General features: G+C 43.0%; 1 protein-coding gene across 3 annotated transcripts in view; it reads left to right on the forward strand.

Moving 5' to 3' along the window:
* PRKCH (protein kinase C eta) overlaps positions 1–23,834 on the forward strand; it is a 238,778-nt gene that overhangs the window by 69,326 nt on the left and 145,618 nt on the right. For all 3 annotated transcript variants that reach the window (XM_075926363.1, XM_075926364.1, XM_075926362.1), the window contains exons 6-9: positions 2,094–2,223; positions 4,435–4,562; positions 7,677–7,820; positions 9,121–9,294. In XM_075926363.1, the coding sequence (XP_075782478.1) occupies positions 2,094–2,223; positions 4,435–4,562; positions 7,677–7,820; positions 9,121–9,294 (576 nt within the window). The remainder of the gene's footprint in view (positions 1–2,093; positions 2,224–4,434; positions 4,563–7,676; positions 7,821–9,120; positions 9,295–23,834) is intronic.

A 23,834-nucleotide genomic window follows, 5' to 3' on the forward strand; every position in this document is an offset into this window, starting at 1 on the left:
CCGGCCCCAACCACTAGGCCAGTGATCCCCAACCTTTTGGGGCTGCCAGGTGCTTGGGGGCGGGGCCGCGCATGCGCCATGCGCCCGGGATGGAGGTTGCGCATGCACTGGGTGCCCAGGGCCTGGGACACAAGAATGGCTCGGGCTGGCCCTGATCACTAGGCGGGCACACATAAATGCCCTGGTGGGCGCCATGGCGCCTGTAGGCACCACGTTGGGGACCACTGCACTAGGCCGTGCCCCGGACCTTGTCACTAGGTGAGCTCACAAATGTCCCAATCCCTGATAAAAGCTGAAGAGGTTTAGAGAAGGGCTGCTAGGGTAAGCAGGGGAATATAGACCCAATTTTCTTACAAGAGAAGAATAAAATAGTTTGGGGTGTTTAACCCAGCAATACGAAGCCTGAGAGAGGCTATGATTGTACTTTTTAAATACAGCAGGGAGGGAGAAGAGCTGTTTCCCTTAAAGGACAATGTTGGGTCAAGAACAAATGGGTATAAACTGTTCATGACTGAAGTTAGACTGGAAATTAAAAACAGGTTCCAAACCATCAGAGAGAGGCAGGCTCTGGAACAATTCTCTGTAGTGTAGCAAAGACAAACAACATAACTATTTTTAAGGCGGAACTTTATAAATTTATGAATGGGATTATGTGGCAGGGTTGTCTACAACAGCAGGCAACTGGTCTCTGACCCAGGTGATCATTTCCGGTCCTGCGTCCTGTTTTTCTATAGTATCCATCCATGAGGAATATTATTAGTCATTGAGTAACTCTCCACCACAAAAGCTGTATTGTAACAGATTCTATGGCTGACTATTTCTAAGCAGAACAGTTGAGCTAAACTTTAAAATGACTGCAAAAGCGACGAGGAGTCCTGTGGCACCTTATAGACTAACTGAAGTGTAGGAGCATAAGCTTTCGTGGGCAAAGACCCACTTGGTCAGATGCATGCATCTGACCAAGTGGGTCTTTACATGCATCTGACGAAGTGGGTCTTTGCCCACGAAAGCTTATGCTCCTACACTTCAGTTAGTCTATAAGGTGCCACAGGACTCCTCGTCGCTTTTGCAGATTCAGACTAACACGGCTACCCCTCTGATACTTTAAAATTACTTTTCACCAATCCTAAAACATCAAATACCAAATCTCTCAAGATGGTAATTAAACACTTTAATGAAAAAAATACTAAACTCTAGCAAAAAAAAAAAAAAAAAAAAAAAAGAGAGAGAGCGAAAGAGAGAGAGAAAGTTCAAGAGGTATAATTAACTTGAAACCTGTTATTCCATTCACACCTATATTTTAAATTACATGAGATATGGATTCACCTTTCAATCTGCCAGGACCAAAATGTTGAGACACAAAATAAAACAGGATCCATTTGTTCAACATGTCACATTTTCTAAAGTTTTCTGATTGTGCATTTGTGATCTAAATAGTTCACATGGGGAAGCGGGGGATGGGGGGGAGGGATAGCCCCAGGTGTGTGTATATAGATAAATCAGAGTCCAAAATAGAAATAAATATCGATAAGAAAGGGGCGGAAAAAGTGAGGAATTTGGAAGATCTAGAAAAACTGCTGACGTGCTAAAAATGATAGAGAGATTCGTCATTTTTAAATACATGCCACATGCAAAAGAAAAGTAAACCAATAATTTTTACTACTGATTAATGAGCAACAAACTCCTATAGTTAGCAACAATTTGTATTCAGTGCTTAAATGGCTTGATAGTTTGTGATGAGGCAAAGATAAGACACATCTGGTTTTAATGATTCCAAATTCACTGAAGGATTTGACATTAACTAATGAATCCTTTGTAAAATTTGCTTTGTTCTGCTTACAAGGCATGTCACAAAATCTGCCAGAGCTGGCTCATTGCTGATGAGAGCTCAATCAGTGCATTACATGATTACCATTTGGTAAATTACAGTGCAGTGGAGAGCAAAGATGATGCTTTCAGAACTGGGATTTTTTAAAAGTAATTCTGCAGTTGTTCCCAATGTTCATATACTAATGTACTTTTTGTTAATAAAATTATTGTTCCATATGTACTGATTTTTCTTCCCTGTGTTTGTCTTTTTGATTCCTTCTCAGGTTTCTGAACAAAGATTTGGAATCAACATTCCCCACAAGTTTAGAATCCACAACTATAAAGTACCAACCTTTTGTGATCATTGTGGGTCTTTGCTGTGGGGGATAATGCGGCAAGGACTGCAGTGTAAAAGTAAGCAAGCCTTATTCATGCTTTCTTAGAAAAACTTCTGTGGATGTGTGGAAAATCAAAGAATTGAAGGGACAATTTCCTGTGTCTTTTAGCTTAAGTGATTACATTCCCCTCCACTCCATGGATACACAAGTGATGTATAGCTCAAATTTTTCCAGGCTGTAGAGTGGATTCTAATACACACTGTCTGTCCAGGTTTTTTTAATACAGATAGCTGAAATTACTCATGAATTTGCTATTTCCAGCGTTGCTTTTTCTATTTACTGAGCCATTGCTTAAGTAGTGAATACTAACAAGGTTTCAGAAAAAAATATTAACAGAGGAAAAGTCATCAGAGTTTGTTGATTAACATGTCACACAGTTAGTTGACTTCAAAGGGATGTAAAATTATATAGTTATGTATTAGATCTAGGCAAAAATGTTTAGACACACTTCTTTTTGCCAAAAAATTCAGATTCAAATTGGCTGAAACATTTTGCAATTTTGTGTCAAATTAACTGAGTAGTTTTGATTTAAGAAAACCTTAAAAATAAAATAATTAAATACAATAATTTTGTTTCTACATTTTTAATAGGGATGTCAATGTGTAGTTGACTACATGCGTATCGGCTCCAGCCTGGTCCCCTAATCCTCCGCACTGCTGCCTCTGTATCAGAGGCAGCAAGCGGGGGAGCAGGAGCCAGTGCCCATAAGGTGCTGGCTTTAAGAATGCTCCCCATGAGCAACAGATCTGCCTGCACCCTTACCCCTGCGCTGCTGCCTCTGATACAGAGGCAGCAGTGCGGAGGGTGAGGGGACCAGGCTGGAGCCGATACGCATGGGGAGTTGTTTTTTTGCCTCTCTGCGCATGCTGGCTCCGCAGACCTGCCTGGTCCCCCTCCCCTCCCCACACACCTCCTGCAGAGACAGCACGGGGAGGCATGTAGGAATGAATGTTGGTGGGAGCCCAGGCTCTCCGCAGACAGAGGCTGCTCAGTAGAGCTCTAACCTTCCCCGCCGCCTCCCCTCCCACACACACAGAGGGGCTGCTGCCAGGACATCCTCTGTTCGTGGGGAGCTCGGACCCACTGTGGACAGGGGCTGCAGCCACGACACTCTTTATCAGAAGCAACAGTGCAGGGAGCTTGTTTTTAAACTGGCTTCCCTAACAGACTGGCTCCCTCTGCCATCTCGTGCTACTGCCTCTGATACAGAGGCAGCAACATGGGGTGGCAATGGGCTCTCCAGAAGTGGGAACGGGAGCACACCGTCTGCTGTACTTGCCCCCAGGGACTATCGAATAGTGGTGTATTGATAAGATTTCATGTAGTTACCCAACTATTCAATTACACTATGACTAACATCCCTAATTTTAAAAGCGAAACACTTAGTTTTTTTTAAATTTGAAATGACTTCATTTAGAAATTTGTTCAATTTATTTTTTAAAAATAATTTTTACAAGCTCAAAAATTAAATGAAATCTTTTGATGAACCCAAACATTTTTTTCCTGACATTTTGGTTTGCTGATACTATCTTCAAAATTTTCAGTTTGCCCAGCAAATTGAAACATCAGTTATTTTCCCAGTTATTTTTTGTAAGTCACTGTTGAAGTATATTGCTATGTTCTATGGCATTCTGAAGCTAATTTGCCTTAGTGAATATTGATGCACAGCCGTGCATGCTTCCCTTGTACCTACCAACCTCATACGTGTACACAAATGGACACCTTACCAGTTTGCACCATACAGGATATTTTGAGGTACAGTGACTTGATTTCCGTAGCATTGTTCTTTCATAGGAGCTCTGATCCTGCTTCCACTGCAAGTCCCTTTGGCAAAAGTCTCTGTGGCATCAGTAGCACAAGCTCAAGGCAATGATGTAGCTTTTCAGGTGGGAAATCATAGAAGATTAGGGCTGGAAGAGTCCTCAAGAGGTCATCAGGTCCAACCCTCTGCTCAAAGCAGGACCAACCCCAACTAAATCATTCCAGCCTGGGCTTTGTCAAGCCTGGTCTAAAAAAGCCTCTAAGAATGGAAATTCCACAATCTCCCCCGGTAACCTGTTCTGGTATTTCACCACACTAGTAAAATAGTTTTTACTAATATCTAACATGAAACTCCCCCCCACTACTTTCGCCCTCTAGCCCATACTATTTTTCAGCACTAACATTCTGAACTTTTATCCCAGTGTTGTTCCAGTTGTTCATTTGATTTTATTTTTCACTCTCTCAGTGTGTAAAATGAATGTACATATCAGGTGCCAAGCCAGTGTGGCACCCAACTGTGGAGTGAATGCTGCCGAACTGGCGAAAACCTTAGCATGCATGGGACTGCAGCCAGGAACTATTTCTCCAAATTCGGTGAGACTTTTCTCCTTTCTTTATCAGAGCTTCCAACTGTGTCATTTCTATAAGCACAAGAGAAGTTGAGGGCTTTGGTCAGAAAGAGGGGCATTGTGGGGTGCCCTGTACAAGTTGGCTTTTGTTCTGTGACATTCAGCAAATGCCTCTCCTGGAAAGTGAATGTTCAGTTTCAAAGCTTACACTGGCAGAGGCTTCAGTGTGTGTTTCCTATTGTTTGATCTATGTAAAATGTGGCAAAATCGAGGGCCTGATTCTGCTCTCACACTTACCGCTGTGTAGCTCCATTGAGCTGGTCTTGATCAGTACAAGTAAGAGGAGAATCCAGTCTACACTCTTGTTTCCCTTGTTATTCAGGAACATGCCCAGTGGCAAATAGGGAGACAGCATTGCCTAGTGAATAGAGCACAACACTGGGACTTGAGACCTGGGCTCTAGTTCTAGTTCTGCTACTGTTTTTCTAACTGATCTTGGACCCATTGCTTCACCTCCTTCTGTCTCTATTTAGCCATCTGTAAAATGAAGGTCGTGATGCTCACCTTCTTTGCACAGAGCTTTGACATCTAGGGATAGGAAATGTCATATAGCAACTAGATATTATTAGTCATTGGAGCAATATGGAAAGCCGCCTCTGTCCCTTCAGTCACATAATAGTGAGAACTTTCCAGGGATAGAAAGGGCTCTAACGCCCGAGTCCAGGAGATGGTGGTACATGCATGCCTAACTTTAAGTACTTGATTAGTCCATTGTGCCTAAGAGTTTGCAGGGTTGAGGCTTAAATGTGCACTGTGTATTCATGCATTTTAACATAGTCTATAATCTGTTTAGACCGTTGTAAAATTTAATGTAACAAAGTGTTAAAATGTCTGTAAATATTTATGAAAATAAGCAAGGCTGGCCAAAGTGGCGAGGGGAAAGACAAACTGAGCTCTCCCCTTATTTGAGGGGTCACTAAGCCCAGAGCACAATATGATTATATGAAATACTTCTGTGATGCACAACCCAGGTACACGACATGAGTACCAGAGAGAATAAAATGTAGAAAATGGAAAAAACTGCAGAGTGGTTTCCCACAACCCTCCGATGCAATGATTTTCATCTCTGAATTGATTTCAGTGCCCAAAGGGGAGCACTGTCTCAGTGATGCTATCAGAATGTGATTTTTGCAAGGAGCCCAAATTATGATCGTGTCAGAAATGTGTCTGCATCAAGAGCAAGAAAGATAAACATGATACAACTTGTCTTTTGTGACAGTAAATCAACTCTAAAGTGTTTTTGTAGTATCCTACTTAAGCTATTTCATGTCAATCATAATTTTTTGGAAGGATGGTAGGACCTTCATTTCCAATTTTGTCTGGGGATCCCCTTTAAATCTTTTTTCAGCTTTGAAAATAAGAGTAGGCCTTTGGTAACCTGTGAACTTATGATTCAATTTTATTATTTTATTATTACTAATGTTTTCCAAAAAATACATGAAAAGAATAATATAATAAATAAAAATTTAAAAAGTGACAAAATAAATCAACAGACATGACAAATTTCAACATATAAGAAGTGAACATTGTATACTGGCATATGTCATAAATCAACTTAGTCTTCATGTAGAACTGAAGTAAGAAAGAAAGAAAACGGGGGAATGTAGGGGAAAAGAAAGACAAATAATATGTTGAAGCAAAATGCAGGACAATGTAGCACTTTAAAGACTAACAAGATGGTTTATTAGATGATGAGCTTTCGTGGGCCAGACCCACTTCCTCAGATCAAATAGTGGAAGATCAAATAATATGTTGATTCTCCAGCTACAAAGGAGTCAATCCAAAGCCCATTGAAATCAATGGACAGATTCCCAGGCCAGATCCACAGATGGTATAAATCTGCATACTCTATCAATGGAACAAGTTGAGGATATCGCCCCTATTTACTTTAATGGACTTGGGATCAAGCTCATAGCAAAATAGGCCTACAAGGATTTTCAAACCTCTCATTATCATGCTTCAGTCTATAGCACAAACTGTAAAACTATTAGTCATTTATTCCGTAATTTACAGAGTTTCCAAACTGCCCATTAGCTTCACAGAAGGCAGACAGTACTCTGAAAATCAGGACACTAATAGTATGTCCTCTGCATAATTTGCACAACATATAGATACACCATATCTGTGCACTGGTATGTATTGGGTTTTCCTAATTCTTTGTGAAGTAAAGATTGCATTTAAGTTATCAAAATATGTTGGGAGTTTATGACTTGTCAGTATACAAGTGTTAACTTCCTTTAGCTATATTTTCCAGGGATATGGGGAGTTGTTCCAAATGGCTTTGTTTCATTCTGCATGGATGGATTTTGTGAATTGTGCTTTGTTATGAAACAGTCACAAGGTGGTGCTCAAGAAATCTGTGTATGACTTAGTTTAAGAAAAAAAAAGAGCAAGAAAATCCTTTATCTTTTAAGTATTTGGGACTTCTCTTATGAACCTACATCTGTAGAGTTACGAACAGAAAGCACTGGATGTAACTACTGCAAAAATAATAGCTGCAGAAAGAGATTGCTAAGGGCAGTGTTCTTGAAAACTTGAAGGGACACCATCAAATGGGACCTGACCTCTAGTTAGGGAGGAGGACTTGCAGCCCTGTGATAGGGAGGTAGCTTGTAAGGAGAAAAGGCTGAGGAGAGGAAGTGGCTAGACACAAATCTTTTAGATTCCAAACGTCGCTAGTGCTGTCTGTGGTGTGAGGATTTAGGTAGCCCTATTTATTCATACCCCTGTAATTCAGATGAGAGATTGCCAGGTTTTCTCACTGATCTCTACCATTTCCAAAGTAGGGAGGTCAGACTTGCTCTTTAAGTTTAGCAAAGTGACTTTACAGGGTAAAACACACGGAGCAAGAACCGCAGTTCTTATGTTTCGTTGTGGCTATGGATGATGATGGGTAGGCTTGGTGCGCATGGCATCTATGGTGATATTATGCCCAACATATTTCCCATTTCAACAGCAATACAGTGAAGTTGTGCACAGCAGATGTACCCAGACAGATATGTGTCATTAGTAAACACAGTGGCATGTCATACTTGGTGTACAGTTTTTAGGGAAACTCAAGAGCTATTTTCCCCCACAGAAATTAGCTTCCAGGTCCACGCTGAGGCGCCAAGGAAAAGAAAGTCCAAAAGACAGCAACAGTGTGAGTGGAAGTTCAGCAAGCAAACTTGGGATCAAAGACCTAACCTTTATCCGAGTGTTGGGAAAGGGCAGTTTTGGGAAGGTGAGTTTTATTCTTGGCTCTTCACAAAGTGGTGGCGGTGCTATTTATTATATTACTGGCTCCCAACATGAAGTGCTTTCCAAAACAGATAAAAGGTAAGATCCCTCTCAAGACAAACATGATTGCAAATCAGTAGGGGACTGCATGAAAGCTCAGTGCATATCAGTCTGATTATACATCTAGTATGCAGAAAGATCAGCTATAGAGAAGAGGTAGGGGGAGAGGGAATGTAAAACAACCACAAATTGAAAGACTGGCTACAATAAAAAGGGAAAACTGCCACAACCAGAGGAACAATTTCCACACACAAGAGAGCATAACAAATGCTACAGCAGGGCTACTCAACTTTGGAAGCCCTGGGGGCCACAATAATACTCAGCACATGCTGAGGGCTGCAACTTAAGTGTGGTTGCCTAAACATGCAAATATAGGTGCAAATATATGCAAATATAGCTTCTTTCACACTGACGGGCATGAGTAAAAGCACTTCCCACGATGTCCCCGGTGCTCCTGCCACCTTCTCCCTAAGGCTAGAAATGCCAACACCCTCTACCCATCTGTTCCAGCCAGCCTGTCTGCTTGCGTCTTTCAGTGCTCATGCGCCTGGGAGATGCCTTGCTGTTGTGGAGTGTGTTCCCAGTGGAGGCCGTGTTCAAAGGATCCCACCTGCAGGCTGCAGGTGTTGAGCCCCGTGTAAACCCAAACTGCACCACGGGCCGCAAATAAATGGGCTGCAAGCTGCATGCGGCCCCCAGGTCGTATATTGAGTAGTCCTGTGCTACAGCATTAGTGCTCTCTTATGCAGCACTTCCTTGGGCAGGCGAACTTTTCAGTGCTTACTCTCCATCTGCATGCAAAACATGCACCTACTTTTTGCCTCAAAGCCATTGTGCAAATGGTGCAATCAAATCTGGTGAGCGGACCAAGCTCTGACTGTGGGACAGAAGGCTCAGTGTGTGTTATGAGAGAGGATTCCTACTAGCACTGGGAAGGATGCCACTGGCCAGGTCTAGGAGAGATTTGCTGCTCTTTATATCGTTGAGCAACCTGCATGCCTGCTTCTACCAGTTAGGGCCTGCTCTTGTGGCAGCGCACATGCCAGCTAGATTTGTCACTAGTTGGGCACACCCACACCTGCTGATACTGAATCATTAGCTGGCTGGACTTTCTGATGAACCCTTGTGTGCTGCCTGCCATGTCTTACCAGGTGGTATGAGAGGCCCCTGTGTCTTTCTGCCATATATGCATAAGAGAGGCCAGGATTTAGCCCATACAGTTCACTCTCCCTGCTTTGGTGTAGGTGATGCTTGCCAAAATGAAGGCGACCGACCAGCTGTATGCAGTGAAGATACTGAAGAAGGATGTTATTATCCAGGATGATGATGTGGAATGCACCATGACTGAGAAGCGTATCCTATCCCTGGCAAGAAGCCATCCATTCCTTACTCAGCTTTTCTACTGCTTTCAGACTCCCGTGAGTATGGCATAGCTTTCACATTGCTCCTTGTGTGCTAGGCAGGATGGACGGGGAAAACGGAGCCTTTCTGAGTATTTTTCCTCCTCTGCTGTAAGCAGAGCCAAGTAAATAGCACAGCATTCACAGACAGCTCCCTCAAAACGTGCTGTAGTCATTCTTTATCCATGCCACTGACAGGGCAGAGGGCAGGGCAATGGTTTCAACAAATTCCACCTCTAACATCGAGATCCCTAGTTACTTGGCAGAAAACTGCCTCGTTTCAAGCTCCTTAGCCAAACTGCAGTGACGGGGAAGACATGCTGTGCCATCTTTCCTGGAAACAGAGCTGGTGCCAGTGCCATTTGACAGGCATACTCCCATCCTCCCACCCTTGTGCCTCATAATCCTCTGAATTGGTCAGTGAGGGATCACTGGCCTGCAGAATCTGTCTAGAGAATTGAATAACAGAGTGGTCTCCATTGCAGCACAACTCTGCAACCTCAACCAACTTTAATTTTGGGGAAAAAAAAATATTGGATCTTGTCCACCCTCCTACCTAGTTGCAGGATTGCTCAAAAAAGCCCACTGAAGCTAATGGAAAGATTCCCATTGACTGTAGTGGACATTGGACCAGACCAGTGTAGAATATATCTATCTCTCAGCATGGGGATGTACGCTGAATGAACTAAGCCTTCTTTCCTGTTGAGATTCAAGTTCATAATGCACTGAAACTCTTTCAGACCACAACAACTCATTTCTAGCTATTACTAGTCTGTCTTCTCCTAACAGCTAATAGATCCTGCCTTTCCCCTCAGAGGGCCACAGAAGAAATTATGCTTTGATCATATGTACTCCACTGCTGCTTGGGAAATTCCTAACAGCAAAGGAGTGCACTCTGGCAGCAACCTGACTGATGTGCTTGTTTCATTTGAGTGGTGCAACAGCCAGCAGGAGAGCTCAGGTGTCATGCCAGGTTGGATTGGAGCCCTGGGGAGCTTCACCCAAATAATGGAGGAGAGATTTTTGTTAAAGTTCATGTATTTCCGGAAGCAACCTATCCTGAGTAAAACAGGGTTTTTATATCAGCCCTGTTGCAGGTACAGAGAGCCTTGGGTCACTTTATCTTCAGGTTTCATGGAACAAAGGTGCAAGGTTAATAACCTCACTAATGTGTTGCATAAAATAGGATTGGAAAGGTTAGCTATTACTAGAGCTCAGCTCTGCTTTAATAGAACTTTCTATCACTAACAGATACCCTACTTTGCCATGACTTTATTTAAAATTAAAATGTTTCCCTGGAGAATCCCCCCAGGTGAGAGAGAATGGTTTCTTACCAGGATTGTTCTGCAGCAGCGATAAACATCATCCGTGCTCCTATAATAAATTAAAACAAAATTGTAGAGACACTAAAATATAAATACATTGTGCTTGAGCCAAATTCTGCACACAGCTATGTCAGCTGTAACCATGAATAATCTGATTTACATTAGTTTCTGAGAGCATGACTGGGTTCTTTTGCTACAGTAGAGACATTTATTGAGTGGGGGTGAAATTCACCCCATGCAGAAGATATTTTAATGATCAAAACCAGGCTTAGTAGGGCTAAAGAGATGGACATTCTTTATGCTCACTCTCTGGATGGGATGAATTTCCTCCTGTATTCATTTCTGTTCTTTCTACGCAGTTACATTAATAAAGCTTAATTGCTTCAAGTTTTTAAAATGACATTGTCCTTTATTATTCAGATACGTTTTCAAAACTTGGACTGTACGTTATAGTTGCAAATTACAAAGTAAATAACATGTGCAGTGTGGAATTCACTCATCCCAATTGCTGTTTGCATACGCAAGTACACGTATGCTGCATGTACATCCAAGGATAATGTGTGGCCCAAGTTCAGAAAAGCCCATTCAACGTATTTACACTCTGAAAAAAAACAAGCCGATTTCTTTCTAGTAGTACTAGAAGTTTGAGAGTTTCCCATCTCCAGTTCTAAATGATGAGATGCCAGGCCTCTCATTAGAAATCTTAAAATAACTACCTATTTTGAGGGCTTTTCATATTTTAAAGGAAACAAAGAGCCTGACCCTGAGGAGAGCTGAGCTCCTACATCTCTTCTGGGTGCCCATTTTACATTTTTTTAATGTAGTCTTTATCACAGAATTGCATTGTTTGAAAATTATAGTGATGAGCATCAAAAGCCTCATAAATGTACATGAAGCATTGCCTGCAGTAGTGCTTTCCTTTGGTGATGGAAATGGTACTATAGAAAAGTGTCCGAAGTACCATCAAGCTTTGAGGGTGGATGGGCAAGAGAAGCATGGAGGATGTTGGTGGACATAGGCTCCATTTGCTCATCTTGACCCCAATACAATATTTGGGTGCAGTGAAACAAACTGTACTACAAATTGGAAGCAAAGCATGGACAACTGCTTTGCTGCTGATTACTGGAAGTTTGTTTCTGGATAAGAATCCTTACATCTATTGTAGATAATGTTCTGGCTTTCAGGTGTGTTTCAGTACAGCGTCAAGTACATTGTGGTCCTGGTGCATGACTAGGGAGTCCTGTTACAACCACAATACGAATAAATAATGAATAAATAATTGTAATAATTCTGAAAAAGCCCAGCTCTGTTTTCTCGAGTTGACTGACTCCCAGGCAATCTACCTGCTCTTTTAAAAGGGAAATGTTTTTACCACTAGGTGGCAGGAGTATACTTTTAGCCACAATGGGTCACGTTTTTTAAGTCAAAGGAAGAAACGCGAACCATGGAGGAGCTGGGCCATGCTGCTCTTGCTTTATTCTGTATCTTGTAACTCCCACAAATAGATAGGGAAGATGAAGGACATTTTTTTTTTATTTTAATCCTTGAATTCCTTTCATCCAGAGTGCCATGCTCCTTCATTCATAGGGTGATTTTAGCCATGTAGAAACTGGGATTGAGTAGTCTCTGAAGCCCACCCTTCCAATAAGTATTGCTAATGCTGTTCAGTTTTTCTATCACACATCTTTATCTGAAGGGTGATTTCTGCTTATCTTAATGCAGTTACTGTCTCTTTCAGTAGGTTCAGGTGGTAGCCAAGTTAGTCTGTACAGGATAAACTTAAAAAAATAACACATCTGGTATCCCGGAAAAACCCCGTAGTGTAAACATAGACCTAGTGAATATAAGATACTGTCAGAGAACTCTCTTCTGCTGTGATGCTATTTCAGACACTGTCCTTGTTAGCAAGACTACAAATCAAGTCATCCTGTGGCTTCATTTTCCATAGCCTTATGCTGCCAATATTCGAAACAGGGAGCATTGAATGTCTTATTCCAGAAATAATGAGACCTGAGTTCTTAGCATTGTGACATGCTTTTCTGTAATGAACACACCTTCTCAAATGATGGCTTACAAACAGGGATACTCTTGAAGTCAAGAGAATCCAGGCATTCCTGGAGAGCTAATCACTGAATAGTAACATTTTGCAAAGCCAGGAGGCTTTGTAAGACACATCGACTTCTGCCCCATTAAAAGATGCTAGTTGAGGTCATGCCACTAAAATGAACAGACTGGGAAAATTACTCATTTGCCTCTAATGGCTCCCGTGGATTTCAGATTGCTTGGGGTTTTTTTTTTTCTAGAATGAACATGACCATTACGTCATAAATTGCTCACGCGTTTCAGCAGATGGGCCTGTCCTTAGTTGCCATGACTTTTTAAAATTTAATATAGGCTCAGCTTGAATCTAAAATATGTTGCATAAGGGATCTAGCTGTGGTTACTTTCTAAGGGGACACGGTCAGTTTTGTTTTCCCCAGGATTACCTAACATGTGGAGTCAACATTGAGGCTGGCTTTGTAATCTAGCAACTGCCCTGACATCAGAGGTTGGGCGCACAATATAGTAGTGACCATTGCTAGGGAAAAGCCCTGAGTAGCAGAGATGCAGAACTCCAGAATGCTGCAGTTACCTCTCCCTCAGTGAGAGAAAAAAGCATCCTGACATAGGCCTTGGAGAGTGCTAGTGGGAAAGAAAATCAGGAAGGGGGGAATCTGTTGGAGTTTCTGCCTGAAAAGGGATCACAGGAGTCCCTTTTAGGCTGGTAGGGCTAAAGCAACAGCGATGACTTTGACCCATTCCTGATGTTTTAAACATCCATCCTTTTCTCTCTAGTGTCTTGAAATAATTGTGATGAGGAGTCCTGTGGCACCTTATAGACTAACAGATTTATTGGAGCATAAGCTTTCGTGGTCAAAGATTCACTTCATCACAAAATTACCACAAAATCTTATGCTCTAATAAGTCTGTTAGTCTATAAGGTGCTAAAGGACTCCTCGTCGCTATTGCAGATTCAGACTAACACGGCTACCCCTCTGATACTTGAAATAATTGGTAGATCTGAGTAATTTACAGATAGCCAGAGCGTGCATGTGTTTGTTGCATCCGCTCTTCTTGCTGACTGGATCTTTCTTTTCTCCTTTGTGACAGTGGTGGGCAATAAGTCTGCTAGCCCAAGAGGCAGCTATGTTAGAAGACTACCAGGTATAGATGTTCACTGGGCAGAGGGAATCAGGCTGAGGGGAGGGGAAAGGAAAATTAGTAGAAGGGCATTTGTCCTCAATGGTATGGCCCAATAATGATCAATGATCAGGGCTTTACTATGTCAATAACCTGGGTGGAACTGTTTACCGGGGTGGAGGGAAAGAAGGAGGGTGGAGGTTCGGAAAGTCTCCTAGTTCACATCTGCCTAAAATGGCTGTGGCAGTGGGGCACGTGTAACTGAAGCTATCATAGCACTATAGCACAATCAATAATACATTGTAAATATAGATACTTATATGCAGAAATTACTTCCAGGAGATCTGCCTTTTGGGCCCCAGCCCAGGTTCCTGGCTGGGACTTTGGCTCTGTTGTTGCATGGTAGGAATCAGGTTGGCTTGCTACCTGGATGACCTCAGGGCCCTGAGTCCAAAGAGATCCGGGTTCTCTGGGGACAGTTCCTCTTCATGCTTATCTTCTGAAGCGTGTGGCTGGTTGCTGTTGGGAGGGATGGAGAAGAGCAGCCAGAAGGTTTCACAACCTTTCTGGGTTGGTGATTACGTATTTAAGCAAAATCCTGCTCAGTTCCTCAGCAAATTAGGAAGATTACAAGTCCCTTGCCAGATTATTTCCAATCATCTTTGGTTTTAATATCAGTCCTCCTGAGCTGCTTGCTCTTTATCTGGCTTTGCTCGATGGCAGCATTGTGTGTACATGAACAGTAGACCAAACTAATTCAAATTGCAGAAAGATAGGCTACTTTGGAAGAGGACTCCAGAGTTTGTGATAAATGCAGAGTTGGTGCACTGTGATGGACTGCATTGTGTATATACAAGCATTTTTAACTGGATTAATTTGACTTAATCTGGTTTAAACCCTTTGTGTAGACAAGCCCTCTGCCACAACATTTGGTTTTGTCTGAGACTAATGTAGAAGACTGTAAGAACATTCTATTTCTAGCACATCATGTTCCAAGAGGCTCAGTAATACTTGGCTTTCCTTTGAGTCATAAGTAGAGTTGAGAAAGTGAAGAGTTGTTAGGGACCTGCTACAAAAGCCTTATAAATCAGAGTGTCACTGAGGTACTCCAGGGTAAGATGGATAAGTTACTTTTTGCACACCTGGAAGGAAAGTTGTATCTTCTGAGGCCTTCACCAGTCCTGGAGTTTGAATTAGTTTACTGATTTGCATGAGCAGTCCCTATCTGCAGAATAGATTGTCTTCAGTCCATAGACTATTATGTAACTACTACAGGAAACATCAATTTGATAGCTACAGCCATTTTTTAAATTCCACTTCTGTGAGCAACCATGGCTCTTCTGACCTGTCTGGATAGGAAATTTTTTATAGGGAAATGTTATAAAGCTGTTTTACAGGCCCCATCTACAACAGCTTATTATACATTTAGCATTTAGTCTAACAGAGGTTATGACGAGGATGATATCTGGTCTGAATCATGCAGGAAATCAGACTAAATGATCCTTCTGGCCTTGAAATCTACTAATCTGTGGCATAGGAGAGTTGACATGGGACCAATTTACTAAGAGTCTGTGTGGTTGGAGGCTAGCTCGTGTTGAAATTAGTGCTATCAAAATTTGGCCAAGAACCAGCCAGCTGAGACTCAGCCTCGCTGAAGCAGGGGTAATGTGCTTTTAGCTGAGTTGCTTCGCTTTCAAGGTGATGTTTAAGAGGTTGGCACACACTTGACCTATCAAACCCTAAGGCCACTGTCAAGTCTCACTCAGGCACTTCGAGTGCAGAAGGTGGAGGTCCACAAGAGACTTTAAAATACCCTGCCAATAAAGGCTTCTGCTTAAAAACTAAAGTCACAGATTCCCTGACATTGGATGGTATGCTGCCACCACCCAAATGCAAAAACGCCTTTGAGAACCCAGGGAGCCACACTTGGGAATTTCTTCCTGCGGGGTACCTTCAGCCTCTTTAACCTTCCATCAGGAGAGAGCTTGAAAACAAATTGTAATTTTTTTAATAGCTGACCTTTCAGTCTCAGGCACATGCACACAGAGCCTCCCACCCTTCTAGGACACAGGAATCAGATCATAGCCTTAAAAAGGTGATTTTATTTTCAAACCAAACAAGACATACTTGGTAAAGCATATTTGGTTGCTAGGTGCTAAAGAGCAAATGAAAAAAAAAGGCAGATTAGAAACACAGAGAACTGTTTCACTGGTATTTAGTTTAAAAGTTACAGTGTACAGAGGAGGGGAGTAAATGGACTCAGCAAAAAAAAGTGTTCAGCATAACCCAAAATAAAGAAAATAATCTGATTGCATCTGACTCAACATTCCCTGTCCTATTTACATATCTGTTGTTCCCAGGCTTAATTCTTCCCTAGGCATGGATATCACAGGAAATTCCATGTCTTGTTCCTGGCTTAACTCATCTCTCCCAGCTCTTGCTCTGCTCACACAAAGACTGCAGCAGGAGGGTACTGCTTCGATTAAAAAACTCACTCTCTATTTTCATTAAAATAAACTTAAAAAACAACAGCTAGTCTGGTACTTTAAAGACTAACAAAACGTGTAGATGGTATCATGAGCTTTCTTGGGCACAGCCCACTTCTTCAGATGACCAGAGTTTGGATGTCCAGAACTAAAATAAATAGGGGAGAAGGAAGCTGGGGGGGACGGGGACAAAAAGATGCAGTGGGTATAAAAATATCAAGGGGAAAGCTGAGCAGAAAAAAAAAAGTTTATAAGCGCCTATAGAATGGATAATCAAAAGAGGCCAATAAGAACCATTAGTAGGCAATTAGAGAGGAAAAGTACTAACACCAGATACTATACAGACAAATGATAGAAATGTAGCCGTGTTAGTCTGGTGTAGCTGAAACAAAATACAGGACTATGTAGCACTTTAAAGACTAACAAGATGATTTATTAGATGATGAGCTTTCGTGGGCCAGACCCACTTCCTCAGATCAAATAGTGGAAGAAAATAGTCACAACCATATATACCAAAGAATACAATTTTAAAAAATGAACACATATGAAAAGGACAAATCACATTTCAGAAGAGAAGGGGGATGCGGGGGGGGGGGGGGGGAAGGAAGGTAAATGTCTGTGAGTTAATGATATTAGAGGTGGGGAAAGGTAGATGTCTGTGAGCTAATGGCATTAGAGGTGATAATTGGGGAAGCTATCTTTGTAATGGGTAAGGTAGTTGGTGTCTTTGTTGAGCCCCCCGCAGAGAGTGTCAAATTTTAGAATGAATGACAGTTCAGAGGATTCCCTTTCAAGTGCAGATTTGAAAGTCTTCTGGAGTAGGATGCAGGTAATGTCAAGAAACTGGTTGAAATGTCAAGAAACTGTTTTTTCTTTGTGATCACAAGAAAACTGAATGGCTGGGATGTTCAGAAAAGGACAGTACCACTCCATTTCATCATAGCCACACTTACAAAGTGACTATTTGGTGTCTTAATTTTTGGAGCCTTGACTGCAAATATCTTGAGCCTAGTTTTCAGATATGTTGAGCACCCACAATTCCATCTGAAGCCAGTGGGGGAAGTGCAGGGATCTCAGCATCTCTGAAAATTGGTCCAAAATTGTCTCAAGTCACATGCCCACAAAGTGAGGCACCCAATTCCAGTGTCTACTTTTGAAAATATGGTTGCAAGTGCTGTGGTCCTAGTTATTCTGGGAGGGCCCTCTCTCCTTGTGTGATCCTATGATAGATGCAGTAGCTGAGATGCATAAACTCACAGGTCCCTAGACTGAATGGGAGCAGTTGGTGTCTGGACATATTCAATCAAGTATCTTTGATTCTCAGATTTATTCCCTGTCTGGAGCTAACAAAACTTGGCTTTTTGACCTGCCAGACATGCCGCAAAGACTACATAATTTTCCACACTCCTTATAAGGGGACATATGTAGCAAGGGAATAATAGTTTATTTATGATAGGTGAACGTATTTACTTGGTGGATAAGGACTCAGAAGTGGGGGGTTTTGGTGGGTGGTGCATGATTTTTTTTGTTTGTTTTTATGTGCTAGTGCAGTGTTTCTCAACCAGTGGTACGAGTTCCCTTAAGGCCGTGGTCACCAACCTGTCAATCGTGATCGACTGGTCGATCGCGAGGCCTCGACCAGTCGAGCACGAGGCGTTTGGGCACCCCCACCCTTGATTTTCCCCCCACCCCCGAGAAGCCCCACTACCTATCTCTAGTGTAGTGCCGGCTTCCGGGTGGATGGAAGTCCTGTCTAAAGCCAGCGTCACTTCCGGGGGTTCCGGAAGTGCGCTGGCTGCTCCCCTCCCACAGCTCTGTCACATGCTTGGGGAGGGGGCGTCAGCTTCCCTGTGCCGCTGGCACCAGAGGGGTGAGTTGAGCACAGGGGTTTTCCTGTGCCGCAGAAGCGGGGGTCAGCCCTAGGGTTTGGGCCGCGCTGCAGGAGGGGGGTTTGGCCCCGGGGCGGGTGCTCATGGGGGTTTGGTCCCAGGGCAGGCGCCTGTGGGGGTTTGGCCCCACCGCAGGAGAGGGGTTTGGCCCCACCGCAGGAGAGGGGTTTGGCCCCAGGGCAGGCTCCCGCGGGGGTTTGGCCCTGGGGCAGGCTCCTGGGGGGGGGGGTTGGCCCTGCCGCGGGAGTGGGGGGGTTTGGGCCTGGGGCAGGCGCCTGTGGAGATTTGGCTGCACTGTGGGAGGTACCCACCGGCTTACCTCGGGGGTGTGTGGGGGGGAGGGAGAATCCTGGGAGGAGGTGATAGCAAGGGACTTTCTGCCCCCACTTCCTCCGTTCCCACTCCCTAGCCTCAGAAATCTGTCCACACTGGCACCCTGTCCCCTCTCCCATCCCCAGCTGCAGAAACCTGTCCCCACTGGCACCCTGTCCAAACAGGTTCCCTGCCCTTCTCAGAAATAAAGACAATGCAGAAACTTTTTGTGTTTGACATAGTATTTTATTTGAAAATGAAGCTTGGCCAAAAAAACCCCAATTGGAGCCAAGCCCCCATCTGGCCACAGCATCGTGACACTCCTGCACTCCCCTTTCCCCCAGACCCTACATCTCAACCTATCATACACTGGAACCCCCTTCCCTGGGCCCCTCACATACCCCAACCCAAATTCCTGAACCCTCACATCCAGAAGTCTGTGGCTTACTTAGTACCGTAACCCTACATCTGACCCCAACACTGCCTGGCCTGGAACTCCCTCCCCAAGCCAGCGTTTCCTTATCCACTTCCTCCTGCATCCAGATATCCTCCCAGAGCTTGCACCTCTCACCCGTTTCCGCACCCAGATCCCTCATTCCCACCTCGGAGCCTATACATCCTGTCTCAACCCAGCGAGAGCACGTCTAGACTGCAGGAGTTTTTCAGGATTCCGGAGATACCCCAGAAAAACGCTTCTGCGTCCAGGGATGCATTTGTTCTTCTTTTAGTGGAAGAGCAAACATGATCTTTTGGTCACCCCTATATTCCTCTTTCCATGAGGAATAAATACTATGTCAAGGGGGCTTCCAAAAGAAGGGGTTTTTCTGACATATGGTCAAGTCTAGACAGGCCAAATGTTGGAAAAACTTCTTCCTACAGAAGAATTAGGGGGATGGAAAAGCAGCAGTGTAAGGGTTGGGGATAGCAAGTGATGGAGAGCAGGTAAACAGAAAGGATGGGGCTTCAAGGAAGGGGCGGGGTGGTAGATCTTGGCTTTTTCTGTCATTTAAAAAGTGATCTTGGGTGTAAAAAGGTTGCAGACCACTGCCTTAGGGGTATTCAAGAGAAGTCTGGGGAGTATGTCAACACAACTGAAATTTAGAGAAAACTGAATTTTTGTTTTAAGTTTTATAGCGCTTGATTATTTTTGTACTTTTTACACCCAAAGATTTCATCGCCCGCCTGGCTATGATTAAGTTGTTTAAACTAATGTGTTGCAATGGTAGAAAAAAATAGTGTGACTGGAAACTGTAAGTACTGGGGGTATTTATAATTTTTTTTAAGGGAGTACTTTATTAAAAAAGGTTGAGAAACACTGTGCTAGTGCTTAGGCTCCTACATTTTGGGATTACTTTTTTAAATTAAATAGAAATTAATAAGCAACAATAAAAATCATCTTTCTGCGTGCATTCTGTGTAGAATTTTATAATCACATGATGTGTTCACCATGGAACTTCTGTTCCCTTTAAGATGTACTTGATCTGAAGGGTATGTCAGGAGCAGCATATAGTTTGCAGGACAGTTAACCTTTCACAGGGTGGGTAGCTCTTTAAAATGAGTTGGGCCTAATCTCATCTGTGACTGATGTGCTACATCCATTCTAAGATTGATGAAGAGGTGATAAAAGCCAGCAAGTTATTCAGCTGAAGAGGCTTGCTGGGGGAGGAAAATGGGTTCCTATTACTGGCCCTCAGGTACAGGACCAAGGGGAGGGAGAAGCAGGGGAAAAACTTTGCAGCCTGATTTGGTCAAGATAATTTCTTTAATTTTTGTATTAAAGAATAAATCTGTGCCTCATAGGAAAGGCCTGAATAATCTTTTAGGCATGACATTAGCCATTCCTGGACTGGGGCAACCAGCCACTCAGTAGCTCAAAAGGTGCCGTGTTCCAGAAAAATGACTGCAATTAATTTTAAACCTCATAAAATTGCTGCCTCGGACAAGGTTGAGAAAATACACAGATGTTCTGATTTAGTGGCATGCTTGCTTCTATACTGACAAAGTGTTAACTGATTTTCAGAGGTGCTGGGTGCCCACAGCTCCTATTGATTTTAACTGGAGTGTTAATACTCAGCAGTTCTGAAAATCAGGCTTAGTGTTAATACCAAACTATATAGAAGATTACACTTATGGTGACCTTTATTCAGAGAGACACTGGAGAAATGTTACAGGAAGCTGGAAAGAACCAGTTTAATTGTCAGTGCCTCAGGGAAGCTTCCTTAAGTAATGTTCAGCTGCTTTAGGAGTGCTGTGTATGGAATTTGGTCTTGTATCTCCTATCAAGAATGTAAAATAACAAAGCACTCTCAGATGATGACTCAGCAGTTCCTGGATCTGTGGCTATGACATCAGTAATTCACTGTAAGTGGCAAGGACCAGCCCAGAGTGAGAAACTGATCTGTGTTTCTCAGAAATGTGTTCACTAAATACAAGCCAGGCAAGTCCCTAGATTAAATTATTTTGGTGACCAGAAGTCCTCTGTCCTCTCAAAGACAGCCACTGGCTGTGTCTACACTGCACCCCTATTCCGGAAAAGGGATGCAGATTAGACACTTCGGAATAGCAAAATCCGCGGGGGATTTAAATATCCCCTGCGGAATTTGCATTAACATGGCTGCCGCTTTTTTCCGGGTTGGGGATAAGCCGGAGAAAAGCGCCAGTCTACACGTGATTCTCTGGAAAATAAGCCCTTTTCCGGAGGATCTCTTATTCCTACTTTCAAGTAGGAATAAGAAATCCTCCGGAAAAGGGCTTATTTTCCGGAGAATCACGTCTAGACTGGCGCTTTTCTCCAGCTTATCCCCAACCCGGAAAAAAGCGGCAGCCATGTAAATGCAAATGCCGCGGGGGATATTTAAATCCCCCGTGGATTTTGCTATTCCTAAGTCTACATTAGCATCCCTTTTCTGGAAAGGGGTGCCAATGTAGACACAGCCACTATGTATAATTTTTCTTGTTTTGGAGAATAAATGCAGTGTGGATTCAACTCTGTCATTTCTGAAATGTTAGTTTTTTCATTTTGCCTTATTAACTTAAAAAAACCCCAAGAAACTTATCTCAGCAGTTCACTGTGTCTAGGTTTACAGCAATTCATTTCTGTTTGTGCTGTACCAATACCCCGAGGGCTGCATAATTCTGTTTGTGGCACACTGCAGTTTGACTTCTCATAGACATAATTTGTTGCTGATAGTGGCATGAATTTACAAAGTGACTGAAGCATACAAATAAAATATCTGGTGAAATCAATTTGCAATTATTTTTTAATGGTTGCATTTTCATAGCCCTTGTCATGCCCACAAAATAAATGACTAGCTGAGTCCCATGCCGCTGGCTGTCATAAATTTGACTATTTAAGAATCATAGCTAATGTACATGAATAGTTCCTGTGATGGGATTTGGAGTGGACGTAAATGGTTTATCTCTGTTTAATGTTATTCCAACTTTAAAGCAGAGACCTTAAAGATCAGTATAGCTCCATTACTGTCAGCTGGGATCTGGATCCAAAATTAAATGTAATTCAGAGCACTTTTCAAAGAAAGATTGTACTGGTGACATGTCTCTTCATTCCACCTCTCCTCCTGTTTCTGCTGCTAATCCCTTCTTAATCTGGACTGCTGCCAACTACTATCCATTCTATGAACCTATCCTCTGTAATTGTGTAAACCTCTTAGTTTAGAATGCCAGTACTCATTAGGATTCAGCACTGGTTTAGTGGGTGTGGTTAGGGAGAGTTTCAAAGAGGATCAGTCAAATTACTGCCTCAAATAACTTTAAAAAAACCATGAAATGTGTCCAATGCTCCGCACTCCAGTGCATCTGGACTCTCTGGTAGTAAGAGCACTTCACTGCTAGTGAAGTTTTGTCCTGGCAAGGTATTTAAAAAACTGTTGTTGATTTCCAAACTTCCAGCAAGGCCTAGTGAGTAGGGTTTTGTGGGGTTGCGGAACCATACAAAAAAACCCCAAAATAACAGGAGTTTTGAGGAGCTCTGAGGCAGCCGGACTGCCCTTGAGGTGGCTTTGTAATAATATTTTATCAGCTGTCCAACCCCTACACTTATTTTATGAGCTAATAAAATTCTATTGTTGAGCAAAGACAGACCTCACCCTTCGTGGAACAGCTTTTAAACCTTGGCTTCCACTGTGTGCAAAGCTTAAATTGCTGAGTGCACTGTAAAACCTTTTTAATGAGGGAACAGACAGTGAAAATGTCCCCTGCTTTTACTGGAGTCTTTTGACTTTGAGTTTCATGTTGAGCCCAAAATCTGCCTGCCGATGAGTTGCATATGCCAGTCATAGACATGGAGATTAAACGCTTACACAGTGTGGAATTCCACATTCAGGCAGAATCTCTGAATACTAGAAAACCACAAACTATATTTCAGTCTCTTTCAGATGCTCCCTTATATGGAGACTACAAACTTTAAAGTCTTTAGATGAAAAAATATATATAATTACTCAGTTAAATTTTGTTAATGGACTAATTAAGGATCTGCTCGTGCAAAAGCATCCACATGGTCAGTAGCTATAAAGGTCTGCCTGCATGGATGTGTTCCCAGGATAGAGGCCTATGACAGTTTCAGGGTGAGATTCTGTATGGTGCCTCTAAGACAGGACTTAACCCACATGCTAGATCCAGTCTGTCAGGCCCTCACATCGCCATATTTACCTGCACCTTGGCAGGTACAGGGAATGACAACTCCTGTTGGCTGTGGATCACCATTCCTAGCCAGTAGGAGCTGTGATCACCCATACCTGCGGAGGCACAGGTAAATATAGTGGTAGTGGCCCACGAGGGGCTAAACCCGGTGAACTGTCGCCATTTTATTGACCACCCCTGCTCTAAGAGATGCAGCCTAAAGGGAGAAGTGTCTAATGTGGCTTTAAACCACCTTTGCACCCTCCCTAGCCACTAATCCTGAGGTGTACGTCTACACAGCATGGGTAGTAGTAGGGCTTATGTCAGCACTCTAAAAACCGTTGTGTAGACAGTACTTGGAAATTGTGGCTAGGCTGGAGCTTGACTTCTGAAACCCGAGCCAAAGCAGCACCTTCAAAACACAATCTACACACCTATTTTCAAAATGCTGCCAGGAGCTCTGCTAACCTAAGCCTGTCAACTGGGGCTGGGAAATTCACTCTTGTGGGCTGTGTAGACATACTCTTAACCCCAAGCCTAATCCTGTAAACTGCCCAGGACCCCATAGACCATCTTGGAAATCTACCCAGAACAGCTTGTAGAATCGGGGCCTAACAGGAAGCAATTTCCTTCAAAGCCCCACTCTGCTTTTCCAAGCAAAAAGACGGAGATGCATTTGAGTTACATGAGGCCCTCTTATTAGGGGACTCCTGACTGGAGCTGGGAAA

Source organism: Pelodiscus sinensis, chromosome 4 (genome assembly GCF_049634645.1).
Source record: "Pelodiscus sinensis isolate JC-2024 chromosome 4, ASM4963464v1, whole genome shotgun sequence".
In the NCBI taxonomy this organism is placed as follows: Eukaryota; Metazoa; Chordata; order Testudines; family Trionychidae; genus Pelodiscus; species Pelodiscus sinensis.